Source organism: Antechinus flavipes, chromosome 3 (assembly GCF_016432865.1).
Source record: "Antechinus flavipes isolate AdamAnt ecotype Samford, QLD, Australia chromosome 3, AdamAnt_v2, whole genome shotgun sequence".
Classification (NCBI taxonomy): Eukaryota; Metazoa; Chordata; class Mammalia; order Dasyuromorphia; family Dasyuridae; genus Antechinus; species Antechinus flavipes.
The window spans coordinates 378,474,246-378,489,344 of NC_067400.1; the positions used below are offsets into that span (position 1 = coordinate 378,474,246).

A 15,099-nucleotide genomic window follows, 5' to 3' on the forward strand; every position below is an offset into this window, starting at 1 on the left:
CATTTAAGTCAACTTCGTCTTTGAATTATTAGCTGGTTTCAGCATGCATATCATTTTGTATAAGCATGTATTATTACCAGTTTTCAAGCATTTTTTCATATGAGGAAATGTTTAGTTGTTTCATTAGGTTGATCTCCCTTTGGAAATAGTGATTTAAAAAATCTTAGATACATTTGAACTTTATTTCGATCCCTTCAAAATAAGGGATATCTAGACATGTTGCAGTGAAACTGCACTCCACTGGTTCTATCTCTGCCCTCTTGGTATCTCTAGCTGGAGGATGGGTGCCCTAGAAAATGCTTTAAGAGAGAGAGTCTCTGAAAGAGTGAAAGCTCACATCTGAAAGGAGGATTCTGGGTAGAAAAAATCCAAAACAAAGTAAATAAATATGGAAAGAAACATGGGGAGAGAGAAATAAGAGCTGCCTGAGAGGAAGAAAAAGAAAAATCCATTGAAGGAGAATGATCAAAAGAATAATACAGGAAAATTAGAATAAATTCATAATGAATGGACTGGTTAAATAATGATATTATATTGGTACACAATTTAAAGTGATTGCATTTCTATTCTGCTAACAAGAAGCCAGGCTCTTGTTTTGTTTTATCTAAAATGTTAGTCAATCTAAAGCCAGTTAAATCAAAGTCAAGTATGAGCAGAAAAGCAGGGAGAGAAAAGAACTGCCTGAGAAGAAGAAAAAAAAATATTGAAGAAGAATTACCAAAGGAATAATATAGGAAAATTAGAATAAACATGTACTGAATGGACAGTTCAAATAATGATATTATATTGTTACACAATTTGAGGTGATTGCATTTCTTTGCTGCTAACAAGAAGCCAAGCTGTTGTTTTGTTTTATCCAAAATGTTAGTCAATCTAAATTCAGTTCATTGAAAATCATTTTTTTTTTATTGGATGTCTCTGTCTCTCTGTCTTTCTCTCTGTGTTTCTTTCTCCTCCTTTTCTTCTTTCCTTTCCCCCTTTTTTCCTTCTCCTCTTCCTCTCTTCTCCATTTCCTTCTTTCCATCTCTCTTCTCCTTTTCTTTCTCTTGCTCTTCTCTCTATTTCTCTTTTTCTATCTCTTGCTCTGTCTCTCTCCTCATGAATTTGTGTTGGTCTTTCTGTTTAGATACACAGTACTGTTTAACAGTTCATCACTTCACCAGCCATGGAAGGAGTACATCTATCACCAAAAAATGTGCTTCAAAGAGTGAATGTCATTTTGTTGGCTGTCACCACCACCAAGACGGAGGACAAACAGTAAGAAGTGTGTGTGTGTGTGTGTGTGTGTGTGTGTGTGCATGTGAATGAGAGAGAGAGAGGAATGAAGGGGGGGAAATAGGGAGGGAGAGAAGGAGGAATCAAGGGAAAGAGGGGAAGAGGGGACAAAAGCAATATAGTAATATTGCTAAATTTAGCTCTGGCCATTCAGATGTTTCTTTACATTAAGGGTACTTGACCTAATGCATAGAGTTGTTGGAACTAGTGTCAGGAAGACCTGAATTCAAATGTTGCCTCAGATACTTACTAGCTCTGTGACCAAGGATTAGTTAATTTAAACTCCTTCAGGATCAATTTTCTCATCTATAAACTGAGTAATAATAGGTTATTGTGAGGATCAATGGGATATTTATAAAATGCTTTGTAAACTTTAAAGCACCATATAAATGTTAGCTATTATTATTTATAATAGGCATTCATGCAATTTCTATTCAATAGTAAGAAACATGGGAACAGGTGATATGTTTGAACACATTTATCATTTGAAAGAAAATGTGTTTGAGACACTTGAATGAAAAGTGGAACTAGTGATGAGATGAAGCTTCTCTTTCACATTTCATGTTGATGGAGAAAGAACAATTTCTACAATTTGATTTTATACCTATGACCCAAAAGTTCCAGGATAATTGTTGGAAACCTACTCTTATAGTCTAAGAGTGATTCTTAAGTCACCCATTGATGGAATTATATTACAAATTCCAGTTCTGGAAATCTATTCTTGGCTGACAATTTTTTTAAAATAACTTTTTATTGACAGAACCCATGCCTGGATAATTTTTTTTACAACATTATCCCTTGCACTCATTTCTGTTCCGACTTTTCCCCTCCCTCCCTTCACCCCCTCCCCCAGATGGCAAGCAGTCCTATACATGTTAAATATGTCACAGTATATCCTAGATACAATATATGTGTGCAGAACCGAACAGTTCTCTTGTTGCATAGGAAAAATTGGATTCAAAAGGTAAAAATAACCTGAAAAGAAAAAGAAAAATGCAAACAGTTTACATTCATTTCCCAATGTTCTTTCTTTGGGGGTAACTGCTTCTGTCCATCCTTGATCAATTGAAACTGAGTTAGATCTCTTTATTGAAGAGATCCACTTCCATCAGAATACATCCTCATATAGTATCGTTATTGAGGCATATAATGATCTCCTGGTTCTGCTCATTTCACTTAGCATCACTTCATGTAAGTCTCGCCAATCCTCTCTGTATTCATCCTGCTGGTCATTTCTTACAGATTAATAATATTCCATAACATTCATATACCACAATTTATCCAACCATTTTCCAATTGATGGGCATCCATTCATTTTCCAGTTTCTAGCCACTACAAACAGGGCTTGGCTGACAATTGTTGAATGAACTTATTTGAAAAACAAACGAAAGACAGGATATCTATTATGATATTTTGGGTTTTGTTTTGTTTTTGCCAGAAGAAACCTTGTTTAGCTTGGCTCTGTGAAAAATGTTAATACAAAAAGATCTCAAAAGCACTTGTTAAATCTGAAGTACTTCACTGTAGGTATCTTATAGATGTGCCTAGATGACTAACCTGTTTTTATTTATGGTTTAAATATGTGAGGGGTAAATTTATACCTTTCTCATTGAGCTCTTTAGAAAAATTATAATTGCGTTACAAAACCAGAACACCAATCTACTCATTTTGGAATCAGGAAATCTGAGCTCCAGTTCTGGCTTTGTCATTAATTAGCTCTGTGATCTCAAGTAATCTTTTGTCCTTGCTGAGTCTTAGTTTTTTGATCTGTAAAAATGAGGAAATTAATTTCTCAGGTCTTTTAAGTGCACTAACATTCTGTGACCACTGTTCCATATATGCATAGAGAAATGAAAGGATATTCCCCAAGGAAGACAATTTAGAGACAATGGAGAGGACCAATAGTGTTGTTGAAAGCAGATTTACTTTTAGGAAATCAAGAAAAGAAATGTTAGAGAATTTAAACTAGAAAGGATCTTAGAGGCCATCTTATCCAGTCCCTGCCTAACCAAGAATCCATGACAAGTAGTCTTCTAGCTTTATTGAAAATCTCTATTAAGGAGAGAACGCAAAACAGACCATTTCCCCTTGAGACATCACTAATTGTTAGGAACTTTTTTCTCCTTTCATTGAGTTAAAATCCATCTCTTTCCAACTTCCATTCATTGCCTCTATTTCTGCTCAGTAGGGCAAGGAACAATCAGTCAACTCCTTCTCCCAAAAGGTGGCACTACAGTTCCTTGAAAATGGCTTTTATGACTCCCGTAAATCTTCTACCGAATTAGCATCCTAAGTTCCTTTACCTCATTGTCCTAAGTCCTGATCTCAGGACCTTTCACTATTTTTCTTTTGTTCCTTTGGTTGCTCTCCCGTTTTCCAATGTCCTTCCTAAAATGTGGCCAATGGGCATGGGACACAACATGTAACCTGCCTAAGGAATAGGACAGTAGGGCAATGGCTTCTCATCCTCTGGTCATTAGGATGTCTTAATGTAGTTTAAGATCATATTTACTTTTTAGCTATAAAATCACATTGTTAACTTACTTTGAACTTGCAGTCTACTAAAGACCCCAGATCTTTTTCAGAACAGAATTCTGGGGCCAAAAAGATCAAGTCCTGTCCCTCATTTAAACAATGGCCTCCCTGCTACTTGAAGATAGTTAACATGACTCTCTCCTAATAGCATCCTCAGTTCCTTCAACTGATCTGCTCTTTGAATCTTGTCAGAATACTGAAAAGGGGTTTCTCAGGCAGGCAGAGATTGGATTGCATACCCTGTGAGGTCCTTTCCAATACATAGCTAATCAATCCTTTCCACTGTTTAGCTTTTTAAAGTTTATCTTTTATACCAACTTCCTATTAAATATCAGCTTAGAAGATTCAGCCCACTATCCTAACACTTTGAAATCTTATGAAATCCTAACTCTATTATCTATTGTGTTAGCTATGTCTATAAGTTTTGTGTCATCTGCAGATCTAAAAAAAGACACCATCTGTGGCTTTGTCCAAGTTAGTGATTAAAACACACACACACACACACACACACACACACATTAGTTACATAGCATAAGGTATAGCATAGATCTCTTAATGACACCAGGGCAGTGACAAGGGGGCTGGCTATACTAGTTGTGGAATCAGAAGACTTGGGTATCAGTCCTGGACTTTAATTTATGTCCCAGATTCTTAAATTGTGTTTTGCCACCTCTCATAACTGTGGAGTCGCAAAACTGTGATTTATATGCCTATTTCATATACCTATGGGTTCACAAAAAAGTTTCTTAGGCATCTCAGGTGGGTGGAAAACGTTTAAGAAGCCCTGGCTTTGTGACATTAGGCAAGTCAATTGCAATAATTAAGTTTTAGTTTTTTTCTCTATCATGATTTAAATTCAGCTTCAGACATACTTAAAGCAGTGTGGCCTTAGGCAAGCCACTTAATACTATTTACCTTAGTTCCTTATTTATAAAATGATCTGAAGAAATAAATGGCAAACCATTCCAGTATTTTTGCCAAGAAAACTCTAAATTGAGTCATGGAGAGTGGGATACAACTCAATCCAAAATGAAGGAATTAAATTAGCTTTTAGACTCCCATCTCCACATCTATAACCATACTAATCATCTAAGCAATAGTGCTAACCTATAGGTGTCTGGGAATGACAATGATTCTTATCTTTGCTAACAAGTTTAATCTCCACAAATCAAGAGATAATATTGATTTCAAGCTCTTATCTTGCCAGATAGATTGTGAATTCACTTGAGTATAAGAATGATTGTTTCCTGGGTAGTCTGTTCCCATCCCTCCCTTGCTCAGGCTCCATTCAGATGCTGATAAATCAGTGATATGATATAAAATAATGACAGCAGGAAGAGAATAGGACTTGATTGATTAATAGATTGGATAATTTAATTTTGTGTTTTCTGGGGGGATAAAAATCACCTAATAACAGCCTTTTAAAATTTACTTTTGTTTTTCTCTTTTTCCTTTTTTATTCCTCCCTGTTTTCTCCTCCTCTTCCTCTTTCTCTTCTTCCTTCTCTTCCTCTTCTTTTTTTCTATTTGTTGACTCTTTTCTTGACACTTCCTTTCCCTCATTCACAGGAATGCAGATCATGCTGTGAAGGAATGATTTGCAATGTGGAAGTCCCCACAAATCACACAAATGCAGTGTTTGCTGTCATACAGGCTCGAAGGTCATCAGGCACTATCCCTTGGACGTTCAGTTTACCAGTGCTTGCTTGTGTTTTCACAGTTCAATTATTATGATGCCATTGTTCACAGGAGAATTAGAGACATTTCCTCCAAGCTCAAACTTGAAACTGTGAGCAATGAACTTTCTGATTGAAAATGAACTTTGCACATCATGAAGAATTCCATAAGCACATTTTAGACCACAACACAGAAGTATGTGGTATATGGAGCCAATTGTTTGCTAAGCTAACGTGCCCCATGAAAGGCTCTGCAGTATAGAGAAGCTAGGAATGAGACAAGGATGGAGAACCAGGAGGCAAGACTTGGAGGCCATTAATCTATCATTTTCCTTACCGCTGCTGGCTGCACTATTTAATATAGAGGACTCTAATGGGTTCTCTGATGTTTTTAAAATGGTAAAAGGAGCAGAGGCAGAAGAAAAAATCCTCTGGGCCAGGCCCTTAGCAATAAGAAGACCTGATCTTCCTTCACTCCAATGAGGTTGCTGAATCAGATTTCAACCATTTCAACGTGCTAAAAATTGAGTTCTTAAAAGTATCCCATTTTCTCATCTGAGAAATTGATATTCTCATCAAAGAAGAAGAGTAAGGAAAAAGGAAAACAGCTTTAGGAAAGCATTCCAGTTTAACCATTCTGGTTTGGTCACTGAATGTGGGAAAAATAAAAGCTTTTAAATTATGTAATTTTAGTGTATGTGTATTTTTTTTTGTCATTTATGTGATGTCATATTCCAAAGTCTAAAAGTCATATCATGGTGATTTCTACAGAGAGGGATTTCTTGATATAGGTAGATTTTCATATCAATTATACAGTTCTTTGAAAATAATCTTTTAAAGAACCCCCTTGTAAGACTGTGGGTTTTTAGAGTGTGAGTATTTTTAAAATTTCTAATGTATACATACACTTATTTTGGAGTGCTAAGTTCAGAGGAACTATTTGACTTGACAAATCAAGAATAGACTCGATAAAGAAACTCATGAAAAGAGAAACTTAAAAAAAATCCTCAAGATACCACCAACAAAGTATGATGAGAAGTTCCTTTTCCCTTGTAAGGAGTATGCCACAAAATCCAAAGGGCTTCCTCTAATGGAATCCTCTATTAGAACTTTTTCTCTCATTTCTTTGTCAGCTTTCTACAGTAATCTCTTCTCAGAACTCCAAGTGAGCATCTTCTCTCCATGTTCAGAAAATTATTTGCTTTACTATCATTTAGGATGTGTGGTGGGGTATGACCTCTAAGTAGTCTCTGTTTATGCCTGCAGTGCCAGCTGATTGGGTAGTTGAACTTTACTCTACTGAGCTGGAACCATTTTAAAAATGCCCTGTGGTTGAGAGCATAGGGTGAACAAACTACCTCACCTATTTTTGTACAGCTTGTGGATTTTTTCAGAGCTATCTGCTCCCCTGAAATAGGAATTTAATTTTCTTCCCATTTTTAAAAGAAAACCAAGCTTCTGAGCTGTACAGAAATAGGCTTCCCCCTATCTCTAAATAAGAATTTAAAAAAAAATCTTTCTCTTGATTTTTCAAAAAACTGAACTTATGAGCTGCAGAGAAACTGGATTTGTCAATCAGGATATAGTTTGCCAATCCCAGTTTAAAAAATTAATTAATGAGCAAACATGTATTGACTATCTATTATATAACAAGCATTGTGGTAAGCAATGGAGATACAAACACAAAAATAAAACAGACTCCAGCCCTTAAGAACTGTACATCCTAATGAAGGAGATAATGTGCACATGTACAAGTGCATTATAAGATACAAAGACAGGAAATCCGACCATCTCCTGGAGGAGATGGCACTTGAATTGAGTTTTGAAGAAAAACAGGGATTCCAGGAGACAGAGATGAGGAGTGAGAGCATTCTAGACATGGAAGAAAAAGCAGAGACAAAAGATAAAGTTTCATGTGAAAAAAACATCAGATAGTACACATCTTTATATGTTCTATATATGGACATATATAATACATACATATACATGTACAATGCTATATATAGTATATGCATATATTATCATATAACACATATATATATATAATATATATACATATATGATATTGATATATTATACTCTATAGTACCATAGAGAATGTGGAACAAATAGTTAAGAAGAATGCAGGAAGAACTTTAAATGCTAGAGGAGCTTATATTTGATCCTTAAGATAATAGTAAAAATATGGAGTTTATTGAATAGAGGATTGATGTGGTCAGAATTGGAAAAAATCACTTTGATGACTGGGAGGAAGATAGCTTAGAGTGAGCACATCAAGAAGATAAATGGGCTATTGGAATAGTCCATTAAATGAGGATGGTGGCTGTGTGAGTGGAGAGAAGAGGGTATATCCAAGAGATATTTTAGAGAGAAAAGCAAGATCTGGCTACAGATTGGATGTGATAGTAAGAAATTGCAGAGGATCTAAAGGTGGTTAATCTGGGTGGCTGCAAGACTGATGGTGCCCTCAAATACAGAGTAAGGATGAGTTTCAGCAGAAAGGTGGTGTATTCTCTTTTGAATATTGTGAATTTGAGACACCTACAGGACAGATAGAATAGGCAGTTCATTCTGGAAGGACTGGAATCAGGAGAAAAACAAGGACTATTGAGATCTTGGGGGAGAATATGATTTAGATAGAAACAATCATTGAATCCATTGAAATTTATGAGATTAACAAGTGATAGATTGTTGGAAGAGAAGAGGTACAAAGCATGATGTGACATGCATTATGAATCAGAACAGGGAACTCAGGAATGGCTAGAAAGATAGGAGAAGCAAGAAAAAGAAAGAACATGAAAACCCCCAAAAAAGTATCCAAGAGAAGATGATCAATAGCATCAAAAGTTGTATAGAAGTCTAGAAGAAGAATTAAGAAAAAGTTATTAGATTTGATTATTAAAAAATCATTGGTTACTTTGGAGAGAGCAATTTTAGTGGAGTAATGAAGTCAGAATGTAAAGAAGTCACTAATGGAAATGTTCCTGCTGCTCAATAACTTACTTCTGCCATGATGAGATTGACTTTCTGTATTTGTGATTCTCTTTCAGTTGTTAAAGTGATTTGTCCAAAGTCACAAGGTAATAAGTGACAGAGTAGGATTTGAATCCATGTCCTCTCCAAATGATTTCAGCCTCTGGCTCCTCAATATTATAGATTACAAATTTAAAGCTAGAAGGAACTTTAGAGAGCATCTATTTCAGTTCCCCCATTATACAGATAAAAAAACTAATCCTAGATTGGAACTCAGGGGACTAGAGAGATTAGGAAATTCTCATAGATGGCAAAAAATAAAGCTGAGATTTGACCCTAAACTCTCTCACTTTAAATGCGAATTACTCTTCTCTTACTATGTGTAGTTACTGTGCTTGAGAGAATTAATTTCCTGGTGGCCAACCTCTGGTGATGAACCTTTAAAAATGTAGCTTGGATGACAGGTCTATCACCTGACCTATACACACAGCCTTTTCTTCTCACTAAGACTAGTCAGAACTTGTGTTCTTCTGGGATAGCTTCTAAGAATCCACTGTAATTTCCACACTGTGATAAGGCATCTGAGAAGGATTTTTGTGAACAGCAAAAACGGAGAAAAATGGCAACCAATAGGTTGTTTTCTCCATTAGCACATTTATCTTATTAGTCCTGATAGCTTATGCCCTGAAGCCCGTTCAGTATTTTAAGCATTATAGATTGGTTTCAGGAGCTGATGACAACAATGACACGAATATATTTATGCTGCATCTCTTCTTAACTGTTCTAAGTGCTTCACACCCCAATCCTCCCAACCTTCCTATTAAATAGGGAGGAGGGATGCATCATCATCATTCCCAAGTCTCACCAAGCCAACCTAGGTATCACCTGAGAGCATCAATTTTGAAGTACGAGGTAGATTTATCCCATCTTTCACTCATCAGCTCGAAGTATGAGTTTTCAAAGCTCATACTTGTTTGAAATTAATTATATATGGTTTTGCTTGGAAACACTTTAATAACATTTTTGGTTTCTTTTTATTCCCCAGGGTTTCTTTTGAGTACTAAATGGATGAATTGTCTAATAAAAAACCATTAACAACCGGTGATTTTTTTCCTCCTTGATTCTGTCTCTGTGGTCTAGGTTAATGGATATTCTTATGCCTTTCCTCTCCTCCCCCCAGGAAAATTAGCTCTTGCCCCAACTGATAAATTTTGAATGGGTGTTTCCTCCCTCCATCACATGTTTGAGGTTTTCCCTGTTTGATAAACATATGTAACCAAGCAACTCTTTTTAAATACAAGTTGAAGAATTCCATGCTTGAGGTTTCTGGCTTGGATATGTGTTTTATGCAGTCAATCACTGATTACATTTGGAGCAGAACCTCCAGGGTTTTTGTTTTTTCTCTTGGCCATCTTTGTACCATTTAATTGTGGATCAATTAGATTGGGGGAGTGGTCTCAGGAGGGAAGGGATCAGTGACATAGCTTCATAATTTTAGACCCTTTCTATAAGCATTTAGAATTAAATCTACATTGCAACACTAAGTGATTAGTAATTTGTCATTGTAATTGAAATTGTCCCTAATTTTTGTTTGTTGCTCATTGAAAAGTGAGTAGCTTGACAGACCTGCAATGGAAGACTAGGATTCAAAGCCCACCTTTGATAATTATTAGCCTGATGATCTCAGGCAACTTAACTTAAACTTTTTAAACCTCAGACAGCTCACTAAGTCTTAGACACCAAGTTATGAAAAGGCTTCCATTTTCATTGGTGAATGGAGTTGTCACATTGACAGATCTTTAGCACGCTGATGTTGTCCATTTAATAAGAAGCACCAGTATCTTTCTGGTAGCAAAATTGCTTCATCTGGCTCTGATAAACAATAAGAAAACCCAGCCAATCAATTTTGCTACATGTTAATATTTCTGGTAATCGATTTGCAAAGAGGAAGCAGGGGAAAGGCAAGAGAATGAATCTATTGGTAAAATGTAAGGCCTATAAATTATTCAATTAACATATTTATTAAGGCATGGTGGTAGACACTGAGGAAGATACAAAGGTCAGATTCATGGAGCTGAGTTTTAGAAGAGGAAGTAAGCTATGCATACAAATAACTCATTCAGAATAAACAATGATACAAATGGAATTTTTGCTATCCTTGTCTCCCATTAGTGGGACTGTCATAAAGAATACTTGTCACAGACTCTTGTCATATACTTTTTGGATAAATCTACTTTCTAGAATAAACTGTTTCTGTGTTTTTATTACAAGTTCAATCAGAATAAAGTAAGTCATTTTTTAGAAGGGAAAGCATGCATTAGGGTCAGATGGAAATTGATAAAACCAATTAAAGTAACTTTAATTAGCTTTATTAAACTAATAGAGTAAGCTAATAAAACATTCAGAAAGCTGAAAGGAGAATTTAGAAAATAAGAAAAAGTTGGCAGCATATCCACTTTCCACCAAGTCTGAACACTGTCAAGTCACCTACTTAGAGCAAAGTATAATCTGCCTTTATGATTAGATGCTGACTCTTACTTTGACCTTTAAAAAAATATGGAGCCTGCCAACTTTTAAAAATCTTTGCTTTGACTTTTGTACTTTCTACATCTCATTTGTCATCTTGTTCTATGACCTCAGATACTCTGATTTCTGTGTGATTGGTGTATACTTATTCATTCCTGCAAATTTAAAATGGAAAAAGAAAACCCAAAACAAACAAAAAAAAAACCACATTGCTCTGATGGAGATCGTTGGCATGCTGGTCACCGACACAACTATGTTGCTTTCAGTCATTTATTTAGACATGTTTCCTGCTACAGTAAAACCAGGATGAATGTCCAACGTGAAGTTGATTGGAATTTGACTAGTTAGGCTTGCTGTGTATTTTTGATCATTTATGGATCCTAACTCTGACTATTCTTATATTCATTTCTATTGCTCTTTCCTTCATCAAATTCAGTCAGGGAGGAAAAAACAATTTAAAATAATTTGCTTTTCTCAAAATTCTTTTGCTATTAAGAAAAATCTCTTCTATATTCTCATTTAAGTTTTGGTTTTGCTGTTTTTTTCTTTTGTTTTATTTTTCCATGGGTACCCATTGTTATTATATTAGACTAGTTTAAATTTAATTTTAGATTTTTTGGGGGTAGGGACCAAGTCATGGTAATGTAGGGTACATTGTGAAAAGCACACTGTTTCTGGAATAAAATTCTACTTTTGGAATATAAACTTTGCATATAAACTCCTTTGGCTGATGTTTCCTTATTTATAAACTGAGATGGGGTGAGATGAACTTTAACATTAAATCTATAATTTTATGATCCCAAGTAAAGTAAATTTACATTTGAACAAGAAAGTCAACTACAGCCTTTCTGACAAGTGATCTTTAGGCTTTGGTTTTAAAATTCCTCCTTCTAACTTTGGTAGCTTTCACTGTTAGGAATTTCTTCTTGAAATCTTTTTTTTCTATTGATACTATTTCTGCCATCCAAAATCAAGCCAGACAACCTTTGTCCATGTGACATCCTTTTAAATGCTCAAAGACTGCCATCACTTTCCTGAGACTTCTCTAGACTCAACATTCTCAATTCCTTCAATTCATCTCCACATGACTTCAATTATCCTAAATACCCTTATTAAAGTGCTTCCCAGCTTCTGTGTCCTTTGTAAAGGGTAGCATCCACAAGTGGACACTTCATATAAAGTCTGATGAGGAAATAATATGACAGGCCCATTGCCTCTGAAGTTCTGATTGCTCTACCCTCAACATAGTATAAAATCATATTGCATTTCTTGGCCATCACACTGTGACCCTGAAATTCACTGACATTTCAAGCTGCTTTTCAGGTGATTGCCTAGCCAAGTTTCCCTCATCTTGTACTGAAGTTGATTTTTTAAAAAAAACCCAAATATAAAACTGTACATTCATCCCTAGAACATTTCATCTTGTTGGATATGGCCCAAGATCTGGCCTGTCAAGATCTTTTTGAATCTTGTCTGTGACATCCAGTGGATTATCTACCCTTGTTAACTTGAAACCTTCTCCACTTCTCTGAGTCGTGTACAAATTTGATACTCATGCCAGAATTATTTTTTTTTCTTTCTTTCTTTTTAAGCATCAAACATCTGAGGTCACGTTTGAACTCAGGTCCTTCTCCCTGTAAGGCCAGAGCTTTATCAATTGTTCCACCTAACTGCCCCCAGATCTGCTTTCTATACAAGTCACTGATCAAAAATGTTAAACAACAAGGGACCAAGTACAAGTCCCTGGAGTATTCTCCTGGAGATCTCCTTCCAAGTTGGATGGATGGAATAAGCGTTTATTAAGTACATACTCAGAAACTATACTAACCATTATATAATTATTTCATTTGATCCTGACAGAAAACCAGAGATCTAAGTTCTGGTATTAACTCCATCTTACAGTTGTGAATAGAGTCACACAGCTAGTAAATATCTAGGGTCAAATTTTCACTTGGGTCTTCCTGACTGCAGGCACAGTGTTCAGTCCATTGTACCTCTAAGCCGCCTAAGTGATCTCTAACTATTAATGACTATTCTTTCTCTCAGCCAGTTCCATATCAAACTAATTATGCTTTCATCTTTTAAACAAAATAGCATTAGAGACATTGTCAGATGAGACCACTTTCTCTTCCATCTTTTATCTCTAACACCCACAGTGCCTTTGCACATGCATCAAGTTTTTATTAAATTACATTCTCCTCCCATCCTCTTTACCTCAAAAAGGACGTTTTCCAGTACCATTTATCAGGGTACATGTAGTTCATCTCATATTCCCAAAGAGTTCATTTCCCTGGCCCTAATGAGAATATGGCAGATTTTCAAAGAAATTTCTTAGAAGCAGTTAGTAGCATAAATGATAGAACACTGAGGCTGGAACCAGGTAGTCCTGAGTTCAAATCCAACTTTAGCTTATTATCTCTGTGACCTGTAAAGTGGAGGTAATAATATCTACTTTGCAGGGCTGTTGTGAGGATCAAATATAAAAGGCACTGATCAAGGTGTCTGGCACAAAGTAGGCACTATATAAATATCAATTCCCTTCCTCTTTCTTATGAAGATATGGAGTGGCTTGTCCAGTGTTCTATAGATAGCATCAGAAGCAAGATCTTCTAAATCCCTCCACTTTTCTTTCCATAGCACTATTATTGCCTCTGATGATACAAGGAATTCATTATTCCAGAATGTTCAGTTCTCATATGCAGTTTCCTGTCAGAGGCAAATAAGCATTGAATTTAAAACATTTTGATCAATGGCTTTAGATGAGAAGTCTACCTTATGGAATATTTTAAACAGAAATCAATAGAATATAGGTACAGATATGTTTATACATGTATATGACTATAAGGATAATATACATATTATATAGCCATACTACATTCACACACATACTTATATTTCAGATTTTTTTTTAATTTTGAAGAAAGCCTTTGTACTCAATTTTGCTTAGGAAAATGCGGTTTTTTTCAAATAGGGTTTGAATTTTTTAATGTATCTTAAACATGCTTAATAAGTTTGTGTTAATTATTTATTTTAAAAAGAGACTTCTATATTTTCTAAGATGCTTAGACTTCTTGAAAAAGTTTGATGCTTCAAGTTGTTTTAATAATTTTTAGGGATTTGACTTTTACATGGTTAACCCCGACTCCAAAACTGAAGGAATTTAAAAACAGATACATGAGAGATTTTGATCAGAGGTCCAAACAATGCTTGGTCTTCAACTATCTGAAGGCAAAGAGCAATTATGTGATTGATATAATAGATTAGCAAAATCATTCCACATGACATCTGCATTTTTCTTTTAAATGTAGGTTTTAGTTTGAGAAGTAAGTTTAATTAAGTGGAAAGATAATCCATGATTAAATGAGATAATGAAGTACATGTTGGAAACAGGGTAGCAATTGGCTAAAAATAAAATAACACAGTCACAACTTAGGTTTAATGGTGATAGAGTAAGGAGCCAAGAAGTAAAGTAAACTTTTCCTCTTCTTATGGAGAAAACAAAAAGGAACAAACAACATGAGAACTCGTCTACTTTTTGTACAAAAAAAAAAAAAAAAAAAAAAAAAAAAGGCCAAAGCCATGTTCACCCCCATTTCATTATCAGCTTCTCCAGAATTGCAGGTACCTGAGATATTTTGATGTCTGCCGTCAGGTTCAGATTAAATGTGCTAACTGCGCAAGCTAGCACTAAAGTATGTGGGATGTAGATTCCCCTGAATGTGCCCACAGAATCGTAATGAACACAGTTCTCATGTTGGAAGAAATGTGTAATGCCCTGAGGGAGGACTGTAATCTGAGAACTATACAAAAGGAGAGAGAAAACTTCACTTACCTGACAGGCCTCTTAGAAATAGAGGCTTAGAAATTTCCTTCCTTCCTTCCTTCCTTCCTTCCTTCCTTCCTTCCTTCCTTCCTTCCTTCCTTCCTTCCTTTCTTCTTTCCTTCCTTCCTTCCTTCCTTCCTTCCTTCCTTCCTTCCTTCCTTCCTTCCTTCCTTCCTTCCTTCCTTCTTCCTTCCTTCCTTCTTCCTTCCTTCTTTCCTTCCTTCCTTCCTTCCTTCCTTCCTTTCTTCTTCTTTTGAACTGTTCAGTCATTTAAGTGGTATCTGACTCTTGG

The 15,099-nt window shown here is 35.6% G+C and overlaps 1 protein-coding gene across 4 annotated transcripts in view; it reads left to right on the top strand.

Annotated features, from left to right (window-relative positions):
- The window catches only part of LYPD6B (LY6/PLAUR domain containing 6B), a 217,819-nt gene extending 211,647 nt beyond the window's left edge, over positions 1-6,172 (top strand). For all 4 annotated transcript variants that reach the window (XM_051985857.1, XM_051985855.1, XM_051985856.1 and 1 more), the window contains 2 exons: positions 1,127-1,257; positions 5,379-6,172. In XM_051985857.1, the coding sequence (XP_051841817.1) occupies positions 1,127-1,257; positions 5,379-5,543 (296 nt within the window). In that variant the 3' untranslated portion in view covers positions 5,544-6,172. The remainder of the gene's footprint in view (positions 1-1,126; positions 1,258-5,378) is intronic.
- The last annotated feature ends 8,927 nt before the right edge of the window (positions 6,173-15,099 follow it).